This window comes from Amblyraja radiata, chromosome 4, assembly GCF_010909765.2.
Source record: "Amblyraja radiata isolate CabotCenter1 chromosome 4, sAmbRad1.1.pri, whole genome shotgun sequence".
In the NCBI taxonomy this organism is placed as follows: domain Eukaryota; kingdom Metazoa; phylum Chordata; class Chondrichthyes; order Rajiformes; family Rajidae; genus Amblyraja; species Amblyraja radiata.
In genome coordinates this window covers 79764935-79790114 of record NC_045959.1, presented here as the reverse complement: position 1 = coordinate 79790114, position 25180 = coordinate 79764935, and the positions used below count along the sequence as shown (strand labels likewise).

General features: G+C 42.0%; 1 protein-coding gene across 1 annotated transcript in view; it reads left to right on the top strand.

Moving 5' to 3' along the window:
* The first annotated feature begins 273 nt into the window (after positions 1 to 273).
* LOC116972309 (cytochrome P450 7B1) overlaps positions 274 to 25180 on the top strand; it is a 239688-nt gene continuing 214781 nt past the window's right edge. The window contains exon 1 of the mRNA XM_033019797.1: positions 274 to 550. Coding sequence (XP_032875688.1) covers positions 471 to 550 — 80 coding nt within the window. The 5' untranslated portion in view covers positions 274 to 470. The remainder of the gene's footprint in view (positions 551 to 25180) is intronic.

Sequence of the window (25180 nt, the reverse complement as noted above, 5' to 3'; positions counted from 1 at the left end):
CGATGTCCCAGTCCGAGTTACCCAATTCCTCTCCACCAGTCCTTCAGACTATCTCAATCTCTATCGGTCCTCAGGATGTCTCTGGGTCTGAAATATTTACTCCAACACAGACTCAGGGGTAACTGTTTAGTTGGAGAATGCGTCGCCTTGTTTTCTACAGCCCACGACGGGCTCCGAGCACAATCCCTGCCCTGCAGCAGCTTTCCAGTGGAGGAGACATTAGGGTCTCGACCCGAATAGTCTCCCATGCCCTCTCTCCACAGATGTTGCCTGTCCCACTTGAGTTACTCCAGCATGTTGTGTCTATTTCCAGTGGAGGAGTTTGTTGAACTAGGGAGCATGCGTGTGCACACAGGGAGGTGGTCACCTTCCCCAAGTTGCGGCGAGGGAGCTGGGGCTGGGAGGAGAGTTATGTGGGTTGGGCTGGTTTGTGGCGCCGTCTGCTGCGTACACGGAGGTCAGTCGCGGGAATGGCGCCGCTGCTGCTCGGCCTTATCTTCGCTGCTGCCGCTCTGCTCCTGGTCAAGATGGTGGCTGGAAGGAGGCTCAGGTAAGAGTCATGGGATCTGCCGGCTGGAAGACTGGGGTGGGGGAGGAGTCGTATTTGGCGGACACCAGGTGAATTCTCCCAGACTCTGACCCAAACTTCACTCTCAGCCGCATCTTCACGCCTGGTGCAGTTTCGCTTTAGTATGAATGAAAATCGGCCGCGGTCAGATTTTCAGGATTGCAACTCTCTAGAAAGTAAGAAGGCATCATTTCCGCCCCTCAGAGTTTGCATGCAAGAGACCACTGACTGGCTGCAATGTGTTGCTTCTGTTGCAGGAGTGCGTGCTTCCAGAGTGGCAGCGCACTCCCAACTCTCCCCGGCACCATCATCCGAGCCAGCCGGTAATTTTAACAGTGTCTCCAAAATGAACTCCGGTAACGTAGAGCACAGACTTCCAAGTTTTGGGAACATCTTCAGTTTTAAAGCCCACTGAGATTTTCTATTCTGTCTTGGCGTTGCATTGGACGGATTCTCTGATCAGATTGGATTTGACCTGTAACTTTTGCAAAAGTGTCTGTATCGTTGTAGTTTCAGCATGTGACTATCGCCTAGTGCTAAATTGCAATCGGTCCAATGCTCCGCAGTAAGAGAGCGCCTCGGCTGAGAACACTGTACTTCGGCTTGGCGTGGATACTTTAATTCGGTAGTTTTACTGTAAAAGAAGAAGAAACACCTATTTTATAATGTATGAAATGCATTGGAATCATCGTGCAACGTAGATCAGTTCAAGATGGAGAATTATTTCAGAAGTTTTGGAGACAAAAATGTAAACAAGTTTTGTAGTCAGAGCCATTCATCGGCAAAGTGTTTAATAAGCTACTCAATTTCACAATGACTTGTTGAGACATGGGTTTTTATTGTTTGGATGTTTGACAAAACACTGACGAACCAGTGCTGGCCTTGGAGAGGGTTCCAAGGAGGAGGGTTCCAAGGAGGTTTATAAGAATGATTCCAGGAATGAGTGGGTTAGCAGATGATGAGCGCTTGACAGCACTGGGCCTCTGCTCACTGGGTTAAGGGGGTGGGGGGGGTGGGGGGGGGGGGGCTCATTGATGTGGAAGGATGTTTCTTCTGGTGGGAGAGTAGCCTCAGAATTAAATGGTGCTCTTAAATGGTGCTCTATTTGTAAAACATTTTCGTGTCCATGCAAGTTAGATACTGCAGTAGAATAGATCATGGTTTCTTGCACTTCTTTTTCAATGCCAAACCAAATTAAGTCAAGTTTATTATCAATGCATGTGCAGTACAGGTATAGGGAGGTTTCACGGCAGTCGGGTCACGACCCATGACCCGTACTGTTGCTACGCTACTCCAAATGGATTACACGCGATGTATGGTGAGCTAAAGTGTATCCGAGCTAAAGTGATGAAACAGAGTGGAACACACACACACACACACACACACATCGCTTCCATCACTAGCCCATTATGCAGGCGGGGGACAGGGCAAGCAGGGGGAGCGCTGTCTGAGTCAAATTCACACGGTGCAAAGCCAAGGTGATACTGGGATGAACAGGAAGGTTGGCACTGTAATTAAGACGGATAAAGCACAGTGTATGGTAAGTCCTTTAAAAGAGGGGGGAGAAGGAGTGAGGAGAACTTTTAAGAAGCCAGAGATACCCGGCTGTGAAGCTCGGTGGACATTGAAGGGCCTGTCCCACTTAGGTGATTTTTCAGCAGACTGCCGGCGAGTGTCAAACTCGCGACACTCGCTGAAAAACCGGGAAGTTGAACGGTGAGTGTCAAGAGTGAAACACACACACACACACACACACACACACACTCACACTCACACTCACACTCACACACATATCGCAAAGGCGGGGGCTGGGGAAAGCAGGGGAGCGATGTCTAACATTCACACGGTGCAAAGCCAAGGTGATACAGACACACACCGCGATGAACAGGAAAGTTAAGACGGCTAGCACAGTGTACGGTAAGTCCTTTAAAAGAGCAGGGGGAGGGGTAGGGGAGAAGGGGGGAGAACGAGTGGAGACACTTTTAAGAAGCCAGACAACTTTTAATAAGCCAGCGATACACAGCTGTGAAGTTTGGCGGGCATTTAACATTACCGGTTGGTTTTCCTTGGTTCTGAAAACTCGTGCTTGCATTTTTTTCCCCCAACGAGTCAATGAAAATGCCCGGTCAGCAAAGGAGATTAACTAAAATTACCTACAGTGACCTCGATTACCTACAACTACATGGCGACACCACTACAACTGCACCTACGACTACAAAAGTATTGATTTTCTCCATGGTGACCAATTTTTGGTCGCAGAAAATTTTTCAACATGTTGAAACATTTTCTGCGACCATACTGAGGCCGCGACTAGTTCACAGAATTTGAGAACTCCTCGCGACCATGAAGGAGACTCACCAGAGACCACCAGTGAACATGTGGCGACCATGAGGCGAGCGCCAAGTCTCCTGCACTTGCCTAAAAAGTCACCTAAGTGGGACAGGACCTTAACGTTACCGGTCGGTTATCCTTGGTTCTGAAAACTACTGCTTGCGGTTTTTTTTTCCAATGAGCCAATGAAATTCACTGGTCAGCACCGGCTACAACCTACGAGAGCCTGCGAGAACTTTCGACCTCCTGGCAACCCACTAGGACCTGCTGCTGAGCACGAGAATTCTCACTACACTCCATGGCGGCTTCATTCTAGTCGCCGCTAATTTTTCAACATATTGAAAAATTGGCAGTGACCATAATGAGGCGGCGACTAGTTCTCAGAATGCGGGAACTCCTCACGACCATGAAGGCGACTCCTCGGCAACTACCCGCGAACATGTGGTGACCGTATAGCCTAAAACTCGCCTAAGTGGGACAGGACCATGAGTTAATTGGCTTCTGTAAATTACCCCTAGCATGTAGGATGCGAGAGTGAATAACATTAAAAATCCTTCCTACACTACAAGCATTGACTATTGCTATATATGTATGTTTTAAGTTTTTATTTAACGTTAACTCACTAAACCCAACAAACAGTTGAGAAAACTTATTATTTAGGAATTGTTCTGTGGGATTCATGACTGTACATGAGGTTTAAGAATCATTGGAAGCTAACATGGCTTGTTGTTTGAGTAAAGTACAGAATTACCACAGCGTTCACTAATCACGACAGAACAATGTAGATACTATCCAGTGCCAAAAATATCATCCTGTAGATGATGCCAAATTATGCTGGCTTAAGATGAAATCTTGTGACTAAGTGCTTGTAACAAACCAATATCTTTGAGGAAGTGCCCTGTACTCTACAGAAATAAGTACCAGGAAACCTACCGGTGATTTTACATTCTGATTGAACATCATTTAAAAGAAAGAAAAAGGTGGAAGCCCAGACAAAACATTGCCATGTATTGTTCAGAATTTCTGGCTATGCAGTTAATCAGAATCACTTAACCACGGTTTTCAAATAATTATTTGTTTTAGAATCAGACTCTGATAACTGATCCAAGATATTCATCCATTGAAATGTTTGTACTCCATTGTGATTATTTAAAAAAAATAAAGAAGAAAACCTAAACAAACAGTGAAGGTAGACAAAAATGCTGGAGAAACTCAGCAAGTGAGGCAGCATCTATGGAGCAAAGGAATAGGTGACGTTTCGGGTCGAGACCCTTCTTCAGACTGATGTGGAGGCGGGGGGCGGGAAGGAAAAGGCGGAGACAGTAGCCTGTGGGAGAGCTGGGAAGGGGATGGGAAGGAGGGAGAAAGCAAGGACTACCTGGAATTGGAGGTCAATGTTCATACCGCTGGGGTGTAAATTGCCCAAACGAAATATGAGGTGCTGCTCCTCCAATTTACGGTGGGACTCACTCTGGCCATGGAGGAAGCCCGGGACAGAAAGGTCGGATTTGGAATGGGTGGGGGAGTTGAAGTGCTGAGCCACGTGGAGATCATGTTGGCAAGAGGAGGTGTTGGGCGAAGCGATCGCCAAGCCTACGCTTGGTCTCACGGATGTATAGCAGCTGACACCTAGAGTAGCGGATGCAATAGAACCAGCGGTATGAACATTGACTTCTCCAATTTCAGGTAGTCCTTGCATTCTCCCTCCTTCCCCTCCCCTTCCCAGCTCTCCCATAGCCTACTGTCTCCGCCTCTTCCTTCCTTCTTCCCGCACCCCCCCCCCCGCCTCCACATCAGTCTGAAGAAGGGTCTCGATCCGATACGTCACCTATTCCTTCGCTCCATCGATGCTGCCTCACTCACTGAGTTTCTCCAGCATTTTTGTCTACCTTCACTGTTTGTTTCGGTTTTTTCTTTATTTAAAAAAAAAATAATCACAATGTAGTACAAACATTTCAATGGATGAATATCTTGGATCAGCTGTCAGAGTCTGCTTCCAAAACAAATAATTATTTGAAAACCGTAGTTAAGTGATTCTGAGTAAGTGAATAGCCAGAAATTCTGAACAATACACGTCAATGTTTTTGTCTGGGCTTCCTCCTTTTTCTTTCTTTTAAATGATGTTCAATCAGAATGTAAAATCAACAGAAGTTTTCCTGGTACTTTTTTTTTTTAAATTCAATAATATTTTTATTAGAAGCATATACATATCGTAATCAAAACACAATTTGTTTATCAATTACATATTGTTAATAGCTGGTGTAGGGGTTTTGCGTTTCCCTTTACTCCACAAAAGGGATTCCCCTAGGTTCTAGACCTCGGAATTATGGTGGGATATGATAAAAAGGTTGAATTGACCAGAGTGTGCCGATGAGAGAAAACAGAAACCAAGATGGACTCAAAGCAAGTCTAAAATTTACAGGCTTTATTAAACAATGAGAAATCGAATCTCACCAACACTACATAATACGTGGCTAAACTTATGCTTTAAACTAAGACTATGGACGGAAAACTATCGGGCACTTCGTGAAACTTACTTTAACACAATTTTACCCCCCTCGACCTCGATCCTACGTCGGGAATTTCACCAGGTCACCAGGATACTCACAGCTTAGGTCGATGCAGGCTTACGAGCTGTCCAGCAGAGCAGAAAGAGCAGGAAGAGCAGGAAGAGTGGAAGAGAGGAAGAGAGTTCTGGCTTGACCGGCTTTTATACCTGAGCTTCCTTTGAAACCCCCAGGTGGTCCTCTGGATAAAAGGGGTTCTTTTGATGTTTCCCAGTTTCGATCTGGCATGAACAATAGGCTTCCGATGATAAGGGGTTTGCTGATGTCATGATCCCTCAGCCTGATCGTTATCATCCCCGATGGTGACTGTGCTTCTGCTGGCCTGTTTACCACCGTCTGCTGAGGCTTGGTTCCTTCCTTTGTGTATCCAAGAGAATCTCGTTATCTCCGTCTCAGCCTTTCCTGTTCACACCGTTGTGTGATGTCCAAGTCCACAGGCCAGACGGGTTTGAAACTTGAAATTGATTATTTCTGTGGATTGGGGGGTTTTTCCGTTGCAGCCAGCAAATCTGTCTTTTTAAAATATCCATGTCCTTATCCAAGTTCTTCCATAATTTTGGAGGATTTGCCCCAATAACTTACACTGGGATCCCGGCTATCAAAATAGCTGAGGTCCTCGTTTATCAATTACATATTAACACAGCTTCTATTTGTTTATTTTTTTTTATAGATAGATAGAAGGGGGGGAGAAAGAGAAGAAAAAATAGGATAAATTACCAGTAATACAATTTTGGAGATAGGTCCGTAGATTATAAAGTGTAACTATTCATCTAATCCTGGGTTCAAGTTTCAGTCAAGTTTCCATGCTGGACCAATTTACCCTTTCAGAGAATCAACTTATTAAAAAAAATTGGGGGAGATATATTGGAATTCATTGAAAAAGGTACAGTAATTGTGGAAGGAAAATCATATTTATGGCATTAATTCTACCGAGCTTTGAGATGGGAAGTGTTTTCCAATACTGAATATTCTTATGCGGGTTATTAAGTAAAGGCGCAACATTTAATTTAAATAAAGATGTATATTTCTTCGTCACATAAATTCCTAGATATTTAAATTTTTCATAGACTATTTTAAAAGGAGATTGTGGCAATGTATGTAGGTTAAGTTCCGTTATTGGCATAATTTTACTTTTGTACCAATTAATTCTATATCCTGAAAATGAGCCAAATTGAGTTATAAGATTTAACAAGTTTGTAATGCTGGTTTCTGGATTTGTAATGTATAGAAATACATCATCTGCGTATCTGAGCAACGTGTTTTTGTTTCCTATGGGTATGTGAGTACTCAGGAAAATGACAATAAAGATATACTATACTATACTATAAAGAAATGTTATTAACTGTATCTTTAGTATTATACCCATATATTTCTGGGTGGACTCTAAGACTTTCTGCCAGTGGTTCAATAGCAAGGACGAATAGTAACGGAGAAAATGGGCATCCTTGTCTACAACCTCTAGATAAATTAAATTTAGGTGATAACATTTGGTTTGTCAATATTCGAGCTGTTGGGTTACTATATAGGAGTTTAACCCATGCACAAAACTTCTCACCCAGTTGGAATTTTTCCATCACCGAAAATAAATAGGGCCATTCCACCTGATCAAATGCTTTTTTAGCATCTAACGAGATGACTGCTAAATCTACATTAGCTATTCTATTTGAATATATAATGTTAAATAATCGTCTCAGATTATAAAATGAGTAACGTTTTGGGATAAAACCTGTTTGATCGGGATGTATTAATTTATGAATCACTAAATTAAATCTATGGGCTAAAATTTTAGTTAATATTTTCTGATCAGTGATTAAAAGAGCAATTGCTCTATATGAACCTGGATCCTCAAGGTCATCCATTTTTGGTATAAGTGTTATTGTTGATTTGTTTAAAGTTTCTGGGTAAAAGCGTAATTATATAATGTCTGTAGGCGTGAAGAAATCAGGTCATGACATTTTTTATAGAATTCAGAGTTTAAGACATCAGGGCTTGCGGCCTTTCCGTTTTTCAAAGATCTAATGGACTCTTCAATATCTTTTACTGATATTTCAGCACCTAATAATTCCCTCTCTTTCAGATCTAAACCTGTAAGATTACATTTCTGTAAAAATGATTCCATTCTTGCAGAACACTGTCGTTTTGGTTGAATAAAGTGTTTGATAATATTATAAAATTCTATCATTGATATCCTTGGGCAATGTTACTATTTCTCCCATATCTGATCTAATTTTATAAATTGTTTTTTCCCCATCCAGTTTTCGGAGTTGACGAGATAATAGTTTTTGTGGTTTATCTCCAAATTCAAAGTGTAGTTGTTTAGTGACTTCTTCCCACCCTGCTTCCTGTAAGGATTCTATTCCCTACTTCCAATTCTTCCATCTACGCAGCATCTGCACCCAGAATGAGGAGTCCAAACCAGGGCATCGGAGATGTCCTCATTTTTTAGCAAACGGGGGTCTATTAAACTTGGCTCGGACAAAACTCTGAACATTAATAGCCCATTATCTGTTTATTTGCACTTTATCAGTTTATTTATTCATGTGTGTATATATTTATACAATGGTATATGGACACACTGATCTGTTCTGTAGTCATGCCTGTTGTGCTGAAGCAAAGCAAGAATTTCATTGTCCTATCAGGGACACATGTCAATAAACTCTCTTGAATCTTGAATCTTTGACTATAGATGAGACTCTCACCAGGGTCTCCTCTCTATCCCATAGCTCAGCTCTCACTCCCCATCCCCCCATTCGTAACATGGACAGAGTCCCCCTTGTCCTCATCTTCCACCCACCAGCCGTCACATACAATAGATAATCATCTGACATTTTTGCCACCTCCAACGGGATCCCTCCACTGGCCACATCTTCCCATCTCCTCCCCTTTCGGATTTCCGCAGAGACCGCTCCCTCCATAACTCCCTGGTCAATTTGTCTCTTCCCACCTAAACCACCTCCTCCCCGGTACTTTCCCTTGCAACCGCAGGAAATGCTGCACTTGTCGCTTTAGCTTCCCCCTTGACACCTGCACCTCCTCCAACCTCATCTATTGCATCCGCTGCTCTAGGTGTCAGCTGCTCTACATCGGTGAGACCAAGCATAGGCTTGGCGATCACTTCAACTCCTTTTTGTGTGTCATGTTGCAGCTGTACAAGAGATTGGTCACGCAATACTTACAGTCTTGTGTAGAGGGTGGCATGGTGATGCAGTGGTACAGTCGCTGCCTTACAGTGCCAGAGATCTCGGGAGCTGTCTGTACTGAGTTTGTACATTCTCCCTGTGACCACATGGTTTTTTTCTGGGTGCTCTTGTTTTCTCCCACATTCCAAAGACGTTGTAGGTTAATTTGTTAAAATTGTAAAATTGTCCCCAGTGTGTAGGATGGTTTTAGCATATGGGGTGATCAGTGGTTGGCGCAGACTCGGTGGGCTGTAGGGCCTGTTTCTGTGCTTATCTCTAAAGTAAAGTAAATCTCCAAAAGGTTCTTATTGCCACAATGCAGGAAGGATATAGCAGTATTAGAAAGAATGTGGAAGAGTTTCACCAGGATGTTACCTGGAATGGGCAACCTATAAGAAGAGATTGGATAGTTGTAATGGCTAGGATAGGTTTGGTTTTGATGTTTATTAATAATTGGATAGGATAGGCTTTGAAGTTTATTAATAATTGCCTCGTTATACACTCGGAACAATTAGGGGCGGTATGTAGTGGCCATTTGGCATATTTTGTGTGTCATTAATTATGGCATTTGTCTTTAAATTTTAGACTGCCCTTTATTATGTGGGTGCGATTTATTACGTAGTCAGGGGCGTGTTTGCTGCTGGTTTTTTTGCTTAGAAGCTTAGTTTTAGTTTAGTTTTAGAACTACATGGCAGAAGGAACACCCTTCGACCATGTAGAGTTTTGTCAAGACACAAGGAGTTTTCAAATGTTTAAAAGCGATATGCTGGAGTTTGACGAAGATTATAGTGTACGAGTCGGAGAAGAAGGCCGAATGAATATCTTATTGTTTTTCTTTAACAATAAAGAAACTATTAATCAAAAGTGTGTTATGAAGGTTTATCTGTTTAGAAGTTCTGAAAGTCTCATGGAGAGCTCACATGCGTATTACAACATTCTCCAAAAGCCATTTCGTCTCTTAAGTGGCTAGGGGGAGTAATCTTTTGAACGATATAAAAATCTGCCGCTATAATAGACTTGGTTCATTCTCATTTCAATGTTGGGGACAGAAGGGTAACCTTACAGGTGTTTATAAAATTATGAGGATATAGTATTTTTCATAGGGTTGGGGAAAACTGTTATAAGGTGAGAGGGGAGAAATTTAAATGAGATCTGCCGAGTACATTTCTCCCACAGCTCCCACAAAGAATGGTGGTTGTATGGAATGAGCTTCCATTGGAAGTGGTAGAGACAGATACAGTTATAATATCGAAAAGGTATTTGAAAATATACTTGGATAGGAAAGGAGTAGAGGGATTCGGGCCTCATGAGGGGCACATCATTTGTGTAAGGGACTAGCGTAGTGGTCAGTATGGGCTGTAAGTGGCAGATGGGCTGTAAGTGGTTGTTGCTGTGCAGAATAACTCTGCTCTAGAATGTCAGCCACTTTCAACCCAACCTGTAAAGTAGGTTTCCAATAGGCAAAGAACTTTGTGATAAAACATATCCATGATGTTATCAGGAGATGAAGAAATTAAACAAAGGATTGCATTCCTGGAGTGCTTGGCAGTGATTCTTTTGCTGAAATAAGGCTGGCCGTCGTTTTTTAATGTTAACTTCTTGGATACTGATCAGCTTTTGTTGTATTAATGTGTAAAAACATTAGTGCGAACTGGAATAGAATTCAGAGGGAATAGTTTCTCATTAACAACTAAATTTTTGGTTAGGAACATTATTACTGGGTAATGTGAAAATGAAAGATTTCTATTTTCAATTGGCATTTCTTAGCTCATATCTCAACCCAGATGCATGTTAGAATTTCCAGAGGTTTTTTCACTGTGACTGTATGACAGTAAATGTTAGAATATTGTGAATAACATTTGAATGTATGCAAAGTTCAAAAAACACAATTCTTAGCTTTTTAAAATAACTTTTCCCAAATTTGGGAAATTTAGTTAGTGATTTGATTTTATATGTTTTTTAAAGGGTGCTGAAGATATTTTCTCTTGCCAAATCCTTGGCAATGGTCCCACTGTCAGAGTAATTGTAATGTGAGTGGGAACTGTCTCATTTTTAACATATTGTAAATTAAATTTGGAGCCAATACTAATGCTGAGTTGAGATCAAATATATGTGATAATCTTGATGATTGAAGTCATTCGCTTGATTCCCTCCAGAGTTATGTGAATTTTGAATTTGTTTTCCAATATATCAATTTTGAAATGCAAAATGCCTAACACAATTTTGACAATTGTAATGTTAAAATAATTCAAAAGATTAGGTGTTATATTTCTTACTGATAACTAGAGCCAGGATGTTTAGGCAATAAAAAACTCTGAAATAGGCAGGCAAAAAGGCATTATAAAATTACAAAAAAAGCACGAAAAGCAGTTATAACAAAAAAAGGCATAAAATAATTTATTTCCACCACCAAAATATGGTTTAAAATAATAATATAAAGGTATATTTCATTAAATGACCAAAGTTGCCTGATTGCACATAATTACTAGGATTTTTTTTCCAAATTATCTGGTGTCAGATAATTGCCGTCTGTCAGACAGAGTATACTTCTGTTGTGAAAAACTTCTTTCTACCCCAGCTGAGGTCACTGGTGCATACTCGAAACAAGCTACCGACTCTATATTCATGTTGATATCTTGTGTGTTACAACTACCTTTGAGAACTTTAGCTATGTTTTGTATTTCTTTAAGATATTTGTTAGCTAAAATCACTCTCACATTTTCCGTGTATGTCTTTACCTATATCGCCAAGAACTTTACGAATATTGTCAGTTACTTTGTTGAAACGTTTCTCAAGGGAAGTGATAGCTTGTGGAAATTTGCAAAATTGGAAGCAGTGAGCACAATGCAGTGGAGGGACTTTTTCTGCAGGATTTCACTGACGATCCTGACTGCAGCAGATTCTTCTTCTTCAAAACAGTTGACGATTTCTTTTATCTTTTCAAAATTTGCAGCATAGTACAGCAGAGATTCATGTACCCTACCTAGGTAAAATGGGCTGAAGAGGTAGTGGAATCTCGGGAACCATTTCCTTGAACAACTGCACACGTGACGGTACTCTGAGGATTTTCTTGACATTGGAAACTAGACGATTGACATTTGGAAACAAGCTACGTATGTGCTTGGCAATTCTATGAAGTCTTTGAGCTAAGCTAATGCAACATTTTGGGGAATTAAACTTTAAGTCACCAACAGAAGAATATTCTTGTGTTTTATACCTTCTGGCCAAAGTACAGCAAGTGCAGATGTAAACAACTGAGCAATAGTTGAGCTGTTTGACTTCTCCCATACTTCCGATGTCAACAAATACTCCTTTGATGGTTGACCTGCCTCCAGTGTACCGATGACCACATTGGCAACATATCTCCCCACAGCATCGGTTGCCTCGCCTATTGAGATCCATATTTTGTTGCGTGCAACTTCATCTCTAATTTTCTGCACAACAATGTTGAAGTTGCTGTCAACATAATTTTTCCGTAATGATGACTCGCTTGGTATATGTTCCTTTGTCTATTTCTCTAAAAAACCTCTGAGAGATTTGTTTTCCAATTTCCACAGTGGAATTCCAGCAGCAATGAATGCCTTGCACAGATCACTCAAACTCAGATTTGCTACTGGAGCCAGCAGTAAATGTAGCGAGGAGACAAGCTTGGGTATTTTGCTTAGGTAGTCTACATCCCAGCGGTATCAACATTGAATTCTCTAATTTTACGTAGCCCTTGTCTTCTCCCTCCTCCCCCTTCCGAACGAATGAACGACCGTCGGTGGTGCCCTGGTGGAATTTTTCTTGTAAGTTAAACTATGATAACACGTTAATAATAACATTAATGTTAACATAGAAAACATCATTGTAATCACGGTACAACAAGAGAAAATAGCACAACCTTTTAGTAAAATGGCAAAAAAAGGCTGATTTAGGCACTCGATCGTGAAAAAGGCGTTATCCTTGTGAAATCATCAAAAAAGGCATGAAAAGGCATTCATGGCAAAATCCTGGCTCTACTGATAACACATTATCTCTCATTACATATCATAACTTAAGGTAATTAAACATTTCAATGCATTTGCGCTGTACTGGCTTAGAAGTTGGCTTTTGCATTAAGATTGCATTTTTTGGTCCTATTCCCTTAGTACCTTCATTCTACTGGAATAGAGGACCAGATGTAATTTTCAGGAAATGTTTTAGAGCAGTTGGGAAAGAACAATAGGCAGGGACTGAATTGTCGATTTGTCGATTTACCACCAGTATGTATGAGTCACACTGAGGCCTTCTCCGAATCACAACGCACTTTAAAGAAATAGAGATTTAATGTTTGAAAGAAAAATCAAGGATATTTTGATGGACAAATATGATAAGTAAACGAATTGATGATAGCAGTGGCGGGACTAAATTAGAGGTTAAGATTATACTTTCAACATAAATTGCCAATAACCTGGATATGTAAGGAGCTTCCATGCCTACAGTTATATTGGGATGTTTTTAATCAATTTTTTATTTCCGTATCTAGAAATAAACATTTGCCGTGGTAATAAGCCTTTACAGTGATAAAATGGTGTAACTGGATGGCTTGCTAGGTCATTTCAGAGGGCATTAAAAGTCAACCACATGCTTGCTGTTCTCAGTTTCTTCAGGACCTTCTGTGGTGCATTGAATGATGAAGTTATTTATCCAACTTGAAATGCCCGTTTGTGGGATGAACACCTTTGGATGAAATGTTTTATGACTTCTGAATTCCAGAAAATTGTGTATGTGCACAAACTGTCAGAGGCATTGCAGGTAAGGTTCTGCATCACCACGTCAGGCATGAACCAAAATATGAACAATTACTGGAATGAAGTATGAAATACAGTTGAACATTGACTTGAAGATGTATGTAGTTGTCCAAAATAGATTTTTGAAACTTTACCACCAGGTTTACAGTAAGACACCAATTTCTAAATGCATTTGGAACGGCAAGTGCTCTTTTAATATTTCTAGTCAAAAGCCTATTTTAAAAAAAAAGAGTTTATTGTTACGTATACTGAGGTATAGTGAGAAGATTTTGTTACATCCTTCAGTGTCATTTAGATGGTCTCTACCTCTGATATGAAGAAGCCATTGAATTATGTGAATTTCTTTCTAATTTCAACATCCTTAACAAAAGTAAGAGTGACAAAGTAGGAGCAACTCCGGTAATTATCAGTGGGCACATATTTGTGCTGATGATTAAGGCAACTCAGCCAAGTTACAACATTTCTGATCCTATTACATTTACTCTTGTTCCTCTTCCATTTTTAACGCAGAAAAGGATGTGCTTATTCTGAACATCTTTCTAGTCCCTCTAAATGCTTTGGAATGTGTGCATAAATCTGAACATATGGTGTGCCTCGAGACTGTGGATTTTGCTTTAAATATGGTGCTGGATTGATAAAATAAATGTAAACACTTACAGTACACTCCATAATGTTTGGGACAAAGACCCATCATTTATTTATTTGCCTCTGTACTCCACAATTTGAGATTTGTAATAGAAAAAATCACATGTTAAAGTGCACATTGTCAGATTTTATTAAAGGCCATTTTTATACATTTTGGTTTCACCATGTGGAAATTACAGCTGTGTTTATACATAGTCCTCCCCATGATGAGGAATTGCTGCACAAAATGGAATATTTCTGAAACCTCACAACCAGTTTCATCAGGTGACTTCAATCTCCAGTATTTTGTACATCATTTTGTTTATCTGCTTCACTTCCAGCAGTTGTTACACGAGTCAGTTCCCATGTCTCTATCAAGTTGTTAAGCCTGTTTTTCTGAATTATGTTCATTTGATTTTACCTTTCCCACTTCCAGTGCAAAGGTGATTCACCCACTGTTGTTTTGTTTTCTCCATTTAGACCAATTGGATATTTGGACCAATCAGACTAATATTTCAAATAGCACAACCTGTCAAAACAAACAGTAGGAGGATTTGGTCCAATTAATGTCACTTATTTCTAACCATTACTCTCAAAACAGAACTGATCTTTGGAGTGGTGAACAATTAAATAATGTGCTCTTTGAAGTGAATATATATGTAGGAACAGTTGAGATAATAACAAAGAGTGGCCATCAACAAGCGTCAATAAAAGCACGGAATGAAATGACTAATTCATGATCACATATCAAATTATGACGTCATTAAAACTTGCTCTTACAGTACAATTTCTTGTAAAAGAACTTGCAAATATCTGGCTTCCATATAATCCTATCAGAATTTCAACTATGATGCATTTTGAATCATTAAATATGGTGTGGACTAGATTTTGAAGCTCCCTATCAGGCAGAAGGAGGTCTCTTGTGCTTTAGCTTTTTAGTTTAGAAATGTAGCGCGGAAACAGGCCCTTCGGCCCAATGAGTCCGCACCGACCAGCGGGGGGCGATCCCTGCACATTAACACTATCCGACACACACTAGCGGACAATTTTCCACTTATAACAAGTATACAACCCCAAACCAATTAACCTACAAATCTATACGTCTTTGGAGTGTGCGAGGAAACCGAAGATCTCGGAGAAAACCCACGCGGTCATGGGGAGAATATACAAACTCCCTACTGACAGCACCTTTAGTCGGGATCGAATCCAAGTCTCTGGCGCTGCAATGCTGTAAGGCAGCAACTCTACCGCTATGCCAACATGCCATGCCTTGCTGTGGTAGAACCAATCACAGCTGCTTTTGTCACAACGATTGCCTCCATCTTGCTGGGTCCTTTGAATAGCTGGCCCTTAAAATTGCTCAAAGGATGATCACGATAAATTTTCATAGAAACATAGAAACATAGAAATTAGGTGCAGGAGTAGGCCATTCGGCCCTTCGAGCCTGCACCGCCTTTCAATATGATCATGGCTGATCATCCAACTCAGTATCCCGTACCTGCCTTCTCTCCATACCCTCTGATCCCCTTAGCCACAAGGGCCACATCTAACTCCCTCTTAAATATAGCCAATGAACTGGCCTCGACTACCCTCTGTGGCAGAGAGTTCCGGAGATTCACCACTCTCTGTGTGAAAAAAGTTCTTCTCATCTCGGTTTTAAAGGATTTCCCCCTTATCCTTAAGCTGTGACCCCTTGTCCTAGACTTCCCCAACATCGGGAGCAATCTCCCTGCATCTAGCCTGTCCAACCCCTTAAGAATTTTGTAAGTTTCTATAAGATCCCCTCTCAATCTCCTAAATTCTAGAGAGTATAAACCAAGTCTATCCAGTCTTTCTTCATAAGACAGTCCTGACATCCCAGGAATCAGTCTGGTGAACCTTCTCTGCACTCCCTCTATGGCAATAATGTCCTTCCTCAGATTTGGAGACCAAAACTGTACGCAATACTCCAGGTGTAGTCTTACCAAGACCCTGTACAACTGCAGTAGAACCTCCCTGCTCCTATACTCAAATCCTTTTGCTATGAAAGCTAACATACCATTCGCTTTCTTCACTGCCTGCTGCACCTGCATGCCTACTTTCAATGACTGGTGTACCATGACACCCAGGTCTCGCTGCATCTCCCCTTTTCCTAGTCGGCCACCATTTGGATAATAGTCTGCTTTCCTGTTTTTGCCACCAAAATGGATAACCTCACATTTATCCACATTATACTGCATCTGCCAAACATTTGCCCACTCACCCAGCCTATCAAAGTCAACTTGCAGTCTCCTAGAATCCTCCTCACAGCTAACACTGCCCCCCAGCTTAGTGTCATCAGCAAACTTGGAGATATTGCCTTCAATTCCCTCATCCAGATCATTAATATATATTGTAAATAGCTGGGGTCCCAGCACTGAGCCTTGCGGTACCCCACTAGTCACTGCCTGCCATTTTGAAAAGGACCCGTTTACTCCTACTCTTTGCTTCCTGTTTGCCAGCCAGTTCTCTATCCACATCAATACTGAACCCCCAATGCCGTGTGCTTTAAGTTTGTATACTAATCTCTTATGTGGGACCTTGTCGAAAGCCTTCTGGAAGTCCAGATACACCACATCCACTGGTTCTCCCCTATCCACGCTACTAGTTACATCCTTGAAAAATTCTATAAGATTCGTCAGACATGATTTACCTTTTGTAAATCCATGCTGACTTTGTCCAATGATTTCACCACTTTCCAAATGTGCTGCTATCCCATCTTTAATAACTGACTCTAGCAGTTTCCCCACTACCGATGTTAGACTAACTGGTCTGTAATTCCCCGTTTTCTCTCTCCCTCCCTTCTTAAAAAGTGGGGTTACGTTTGCTACCCGCCAATCCTCAGGAACTACTCCAGAATCTAAAGAGTTTTGAAAGATTATTGCTAATGCATCCACTATTTCTGGAGCTACTTCCTTAAGTACTCTGGGATGCAGCCTATCTGGCCCTGGGGATTTATCGGCCTTTAATCCATTCAATTTACCCAACACCACTCCCCAGCTAACCTGGATTTCACTCAATTCCTCCAACTCCTTTGACCCGCGGTCCCCTGCTATTTCCGGCAGATTATTTATGTCTTCCTTAGTGAAGACGGAACCAAAGTAGTTATTCAATTGGTCCGCCATATCCTTGTTCCCCATGATCAACTCACCTGTTTCTGACTGCAAGGGACCTACATTTGTTTTAACTAATCTCTTTCTTTTCACATATCTATAAAAACTTTTGCAGTCAGTTTTTATGTTCCCTGCCAGTTTTCTTTCATAATCTATTTTTCCTTTCCTAATTAAGCCCTTTGTCCTCCTCTGCTGGTCTCTGAATTTCTCCCAGTCCTCCGGTATGCTGCTTTTTCTGGCTAATTTGTACGCATCATCCTTCGCTTTGATACTATCCCTGATTTCCCTTGTTATCCACGGATGTACTACCTTCCCTGATTTATTCTTTTGCCAAACTGGGATGAACAATTTTTGTAGTTCATCCATGCAGTCTTTAAATGTCTTCCATTGCATATCCACCGTCAACGCTTTTAGAATTAATTGCCAGTCAATCTTGGCCAATTCACGTCTCATACCCTCAAAGTTACCTTTCTTTAAGTTCAGAACCATTGTTTCTGAATTAACAATGTCACTCTCCATCCTAATGAAGAACTCAACCATATTATGGTCACTCTTGCCCAAGGGGGCACGTACAACAAGACTGCTAACTAACCCTTCCTCATTACTCAATACCCAGTCTAAAATAGCCTGCTCTCTCGTTGGTTCCTCTACATGTTCATTTAGATAACTATCCCGCATACATTCCAAGAAATCCTCTTCCTCAGCACCCCTGCCAATTTGATTCACCCAATCTATATGTAGATTGAAGTCACCCATTATAACGGGTTTGCCTTTGTCGCACGCATTTCTAATTTCCTGTTTGATACCATCTCCAACTTCACTACTACTGTTAGGTGGCCTGTACACAACACCCACCAGCGTTTTCTGCCCCTTAGTGTTTCGCAGCTCTACCCATACCGATTCCACATCCTCCAAACTAATGTCCTTCCTTTCCATTGCGTTAATCTCCTCTCTAATCAGCAACGCTACCCCACCTCCTTTTCCTTTCTCTCTATCCCTCCTGAATATTGAATATCCCTGGATGTTCAGCTCCCAGCCTTGGTCACCCTGGAGCCATGTCTCCGTGATCCCAATTATATCATAGTCATTAATAGCTATCTGCACATTCAACTCATCCACCTTATTACGAATGCTCCTTGCATTGAGAAACAAAGCCTTCAGGCTTGTTTTTACAACACTCTTACCCCTTATACAATTATGTTGAAAAGTGGCCCTTTTTGATTTTTGCCCTGGTTTTGTCTGCCTTCCACTTTTACTTTTCACCTTGCTACCTATTGCTTCTACCCTCATTTTACACCCCTCTGTCTCTACGCTCACACATTTAAGAAACCCTTTCCCTTTAACTCCATCCTCCACTATCCCATTCGACATCCCACCCCCCTTATTCAGTTTAAAACCACCCGTGTAGCAGTGGCAAACCTGCCTGCCAGAATGCTGGTCCCACACCTGTTAAGATGCAATCCGTCCCTTTTGCACACTTCCCCCTTACCCCAAAACAGATCCCAGTGATCTAAGAATCTAAATCCCTGCCCCGTGCACCAGTTCCTCAGCCACACGTTCAGGTCCCGTATCTCCCTGTTCCTGCTCTCGCCAGCACGAGGAACTGGAAGCAAACCGGGGATAACAACCCTGGAGGTCCTGCTTTTCAGCATTTTTCCGAGCTCTCTAAAGTCACACTGCAGAATATTCATCCCCTTCTTTCCGACATCGTTTGTGCCGACATGCACTGCCACTTCCGGATGTTCACCTTCGCCCTTGAGGATTTTCTGCACTCTGTCCGTGACATCCTGGATCCTGGCACCAGGAAGGCAGCACACCATCCTCGCATCCCGTCTGTTGCCGCAGAAACCCCTGTCCGTACCTCTCACAATGGAGTCTCCCACTACAATGGCGTTCCCTGCCTTAGGCCTTTTTGGTTTTGGCTCAACAGCCCTATTCGCATCACAAGCCAGTCCACCGCCCAGTGTAAACACCTCTTCTGTCCCGACAGCTTCTAAGTGGGTGAACCTGTTCACAAGAGGTACAACACCCGGGGACGTTGGCATTCCATGCTTCCCTCCCGTTCTCACTGTCTCCCACCTTCTCTCTTCCAGTACTGTGGATCTTAGAATGGCATCACTAATGTCCGAGTGATTATACCATGATAGAGTCCTGGTGTTTTGTTCTGGTGTTTTGCACAATGTTGGATTGGAGATGACAGAAGAAAAGTCTAAGGCTGTTTACTGTTTGGGAAGAAGCTGGGAGTAATTTTGTCTTTACTTAATGTGCAGCACAAGCAATTTGTATAATTACATCAGTGTAATCTTGGCCTTGCTACACTAAACAAAATCAAAAATAGCCTCCAGGAGGAAGTAAGTGGTTACAGCTTTGAAAGTCTGGCCCTGGGGAGAGTTTCTACAGGTGTAGATGAGAGTACATCCCTTTAACCGCCAATGTCTCTACAAATGCAGAAAGGATTGTGATACCTGTCCATTTCATTTATTTGGAATCTAAATTGTCCTCTCTCAGTGCTGGAAATCAACCAATGAATTACGTTTTTGATCCCTTTCTTTCTTTTTATATTTCCTGCCATGGAGCTTGTTTAGAAAAGGTGTAAGGGAGACCAGTATCAATCTTTTTGAATCTTCCATAGTTCAGTACGCTATGAGTGCTGCTGTTGAAGAGCAAACATAATAGGGACGTGAGAGCTTTTGCAGTGTTGAGTAAATCTCTGGCGATACTTGGAGTAGGGTGCCATCCAATGCAAATAGTCCACTTGCTAATCCTTGACCATTCAATGTATCTATCACTGGCACTTTGTTTGCAATATTTACCACACATAATTTGTAAAAGTGCCTCAACAACCCCCATTGAAACCTGTGATCTTTGGCACACGGACAGAAGGGGCATCTTGCAACACTGAATGCCAAGTCCTTTCCAAGATGCACAGCACCTTTTCAAAATATACTGCTGCCCTGTCATTGTCGATGAAATCTTAGAATTCTCAACCAGCCCAGTGGAAATAAATTCACCAAGCAGACTGTGGTGGTTGAAGAAAACATAAATACCTTCTCAAAGATAATTAGGGATGGGCAATAAACAGTAGATTTGCCAGCAATGCCCACATATTGTGTTTGTCTTTTTCATCGGCAGAGACATATGGAAGAACCCCTGCAGCAAGGAAAGTGCGGTGCTGTGCACCTGGATGCAGCAATGATGAGTGTATAATGTTCCTATTATAATTGTTCTGAATCTATTATGTAGACCTGAACAATGAGCAGATGGCCAACAGTTGTATCAGTTTGAATTCTGCATTTAAAAATGAAATTTCTCGTTGCCATTGATGATTAATTCTTTAACTGAGCTATTTTTAGCTGTGGTAAGTTTGACAGTTAATTACTTTAACCCTTTGTAAGGAAAAATTGGTAGAAGGCAACGTTTTAGGAAGTCCAATAGTTCTTTATTTTCACGCATGCACAGCACGATGAAATTCTTTTGCACAGCCACAGGTGCATATTCGCCACAACTTTGGCGCCGTTTAAATAGAGATGGTCACAATATATGGATGCAAACTTAAGAATCTGCAATTAAATTTAAGCTCGCAATTGAAATTGTTTTTAAACCTATGTTGTCAAAAACTTTTTTTGTAAAAGAGCTATTTGTGACATTACTGACTAGAAATTTGATTTGAAGCACTTTTGATGTGCTAGATGGCTGCTTTGTGCAGTCTAATACTGAATCAGAAATGAAAATGAAAATTGCGAAATTGGTGCATCCGTGCTTTAAGAAATTGTTGTCATGGTTTTCTCCCCTTTTAGGGAAGTGAAAATACAACCTGCAGATTTTACAGGCCACAGCCATTTTCTGTTCAGGCTGCTACCATGGAGACGAGAGAACGGGGTGGTGATGTGGAAATCAGGCCCGATGGTATCTCATGACAGCGGGTGGCCCTGTGATGAGGGCTGCATTGGATCTAAGAGAGTCATAGTGGTGTGCAGCCCAGAAACATGTCCTTCGGCCTGACTCAGGCATGCCAACCTAGATGCCCCATCTAAGCTAGTCCCACTTTCCTGCGTTGAGTCCATGTCCCACTAAATCTTAATCCAGTTTGGTTTCTTGTCACGTGTACTGAGGTACAGTGAAAAGCTTTTTTGCATGCTATCCAGTCAGCAGAAAGACAATACATGATTACAATCGAGCCATACAGTGTATTTACAGTGTATTACATTACATTTACAGTACAGTACAAGGGACCTGTCTGTCGGTACCTTTCTTGTCGTTGCCCCTATTCAATGGACCTTTAAACGGTGTTAATTATATCTCCTTGAACTACTTGCTCTGGCAGTTCGGCAGTAAACCCGCCACCTCTGTGTGGAAAAAGTTGTCCCTCATGTTCCTATTAATTCTTCCACTTTTCAAACCTATTTCCTCCAGTTCTTGATTTCCCCTATTTTGGGTAAATGAGTGTGCATTAACTCAACTACTGTATTCCCTTATGATTTCATACACCTCTACAAATTCACCCATTAGGCTCTTGTGCTCCAAAAATATCCTAATGTGCTCCCCCTATAGCTCAGCCTCTCAAGTCTTGAAAACATGCATGTAAATCTTCTCTGCATTTGTTCCTCTGTAATGACATCTTTTCAGTGACCAAACCTGAAGAGGTTTGGTCAGTTTTTTGCAAAAATGCAAACAAAAAAAGCAAACTCAATGGGTCAGACAGCATCTGTGGAGGGGAATAGACAATGTTTCTGGTCTCGACTCTTCTTCAAGACGGGAGAAGAGGGAACGTGCATCATCCAGACAAATGGCACTGCAGGTCAAGAGTGAAACCTATTCACTGGAGCTGTGAGCAGTAAACTTCCATTTACATTGCCAGCTCATAAAGCTGCACCACTGTCACCACAAGGTATCAGTGTAATGGGGCCTTTTCACGGGGCGAGTTGACGCAAGACGTCACCAGAGTGAAGTGGTCGTGGTCCAGCACGAGTCTCGCACGATATAACGGGGGTAGATAAAGAGTTCCCACGGTACTCGGCATTTCTGTTATTTGTGCGAGTGACTTGTCCGTTTCCCGAGCTTTCGCGTTAAATCTTGAATGAACATCGTGAACTACACGTGACACAAATGATGTAACTTTTTTTTTCACACACTATATATATCCTCCCTTGGTTGAATTGGCTCATTTGGAGACATATTTTACTGTGTATGTGGGAGACACAGATGGACTGAGCACCGTACCTCGGTCTTACTGTGTGTGGGAGAGGGGGAGAAAGAGACGTACACTCACAGAGGCAGAGTCTCTCAGCCTGTGTAAGAGGGAGGGAGAGAGAGAGAGAGGCACACACAAGGTGGATGTGAAATCTCACCTGCCTGTTTCAGTGACAGACACCCGCCGCCAGTAAATGAAGACACCCCCATCTGTCTCCCCCTCCTCTCCCTCGACTCCCCCACCTTTCCCTCCCAACTCCAGTCCCGTCCCGACCCCCTGGGAAACTGAATAGAGCAACAATATAGATATAGAAACTGAAACAATATAGAAACTGAATAGCGCAACATGGCAAAAACATCTCTGACACGCTTTACCCCCTTTCTTTGAGATTTTCTGGGAGCCATCTCTGCAAGTGTTCCTGTTAAAAAGATTATCCAACAATGACAATTAGGTGGGACGTCCTCGAAGGACACATGTTCCCTTGTCGATATTTTTACTCACCTTCTGTCCCCTCTGTCCAGCTTCCGGGTTTACCGTTCGCAGGAGTTCCCACGCGCTATATCTCTAAAATCTGAAGTTAGGTAATGTCTAAAGGAACTGCAGACGCTGGTTAATGCTGGTTAATACGCACAGAAGGACACAAAATGTTGGTGTAACTCAGCAGGTAAGTCAGATCTGGGAAGAAAAACATAAAAAGCTGGAGTAAGTCAGCGGGTCAGGCAGCATCTCTGGAGAAAAAGAATAGGTGACGATTCGAATCGGAGCCCTTCTTCAGACAGCCTAATCGGAATTGAGTCTGAAGATGTGTCTCGTCCCGAAACATCAGCTTTTTTTCTCCAGAGATGCTGCTTAACTCGCTGAGTTACTCCAGCTTTTTGTGTCTGTCTTCGGTTTAAACCAGCATGTGCAGTTCATTCCTTACACGGGTCTCTGTACAACATTGATTGGTAGCGTTCCGGACCCCTGGACCCGAGGACTCCGACCTGTATCTCTCAAAGAAGTACATGTGAAAAATTTCTCACGGACCATAAAAATGCGTAACCTTTCAGTAAAGTCCCGTTTAAAGTCCCTTTTAAAGATTATAGTTATTTTCTTGAATCTCATTAACATAACTCATGAATAAGTTGATGTCCATATGCGGATGCAAATCTTTATTTTTATTTATTTTTTAAATTCAATCCCACAGAAGATAATTTTTACTCACCTTCTGTCCCCTCTGTCCAGCTTCCGGGTTCACCGTTCGCAGGAGTTCCCACGGTACCCGCAAGAGTTATTACGGATATCGCACTGGCCACTACGTTCATATAATGTTGCAATACTCAACCACAAGTGTACAAGTCAATCTTGGAGAAATTCAAACTTTCTTGAATTTTCTCCCGAGTGACCAAGTTACACGACTACCTGCCGTTAGCGCTATGGTGGTCCACGGTGGTCCACGAATGCCGTACTGTTATCGCACAAGGTTCCCACGATGTTAAACTCCGGTTAACTCTTGCGTCAAGTCGCCCTGTGAAAAGGCCGCTTAATGCTTCCGCACTAATGAAACAATAACTAAATACTCTGATCTATTTAGTTGATCTTTATTAAGTATATTACATTCAGATATAGCCAGTGAAAGCAGCTATTGGGTAAAACTATATACTGTAAATTGAGTTTAGTAGATTAACATAGGAGATTAGTGGGCAAAATTAGGACACATGGTATTGGGGGTAGAGGGCTGACATGGATAGAAAATTGGTTGGCAGACAGGAAACAAAGAGTAGGGATTAACGGGTCCCTTTCAAAATGGCAGGCAGTGACTAGTGGGGTACCGCAAGGCTCAGTGCTGGGACCGCAGCTATTTACAATATATTAATGATTTAGAAGAAGGGATTGCAAGTAACATTAGCAAATTTGCAGATGACACGAAGCTGGGTGGCAGTGTGAACTGTGAGGAGGATGCTATGAGACTGCAGGGTGACTTGGACAGATTGGGTGAGTGGGCAGATGTAGTTTAATGTGGATAAATGTACGATTATCCACTTTGGTAGCAAAAACAGGAAGGTAGATTATTAATGTAAATGGTGTCAAGTTGGGAAAAGGGGAAATACAACAGGATCTGGGGGTCCTTGTCCATCAGTCAATGAAAGTAAGCATGCAGGTACAGCAGGCAGTGAAGAAAGCGAATGGCATGTTGGCCTTCAGAACAAGAGGAGTTGAGTATAGGAGCAAAGAGGTCCTTCTGCAGTTGTACAGGGCCCTAATGAGACCACACCTGGAATATTGTGCAGAGTTTTGGTCTCCGACTTTGAGGAAGGACATTCGTGCTATTGAGGGAATGCAGCATAGGTTCACAAGGTTAATTTCCGGGATGGCGGGACTGTCATATGCTGAGAGAATGGAGCGGTGGGCTTGTATACTCTGGAATTTAGAAGGATGAGAGGATATCTTATTGAAACACCAAATATTATTAAGGGTTTGGAAACGCTGGAGGCAGGAAACTGATGTTCCTGATGCTGGGGGAGTCCAGAACCAGGGGCCACAGTTTAAGAATAAGGGGTAAGCCATTTAAAACGGAGATGAGGAAAAACATTTTCACACAGAGAATTGTGAGTCTACGGAATTCTCTGCCTCAGAGGGCGGTGGAGCCGGTTCTCTGGATACTTTCAAGAGATAGCTAGATAAGGCTCTTAAGGATAGTGGAATCAGGGGATATGGGGAGAAGTCAGGAACGGGGTACTGATTGTGGATGATCAGCCATGATCACATTGAATGGCGGTGCTGGTTCGAAGGGCCGAATGGCCTACTCCTGCACCTATTGTCTGTAATGAAACTGTT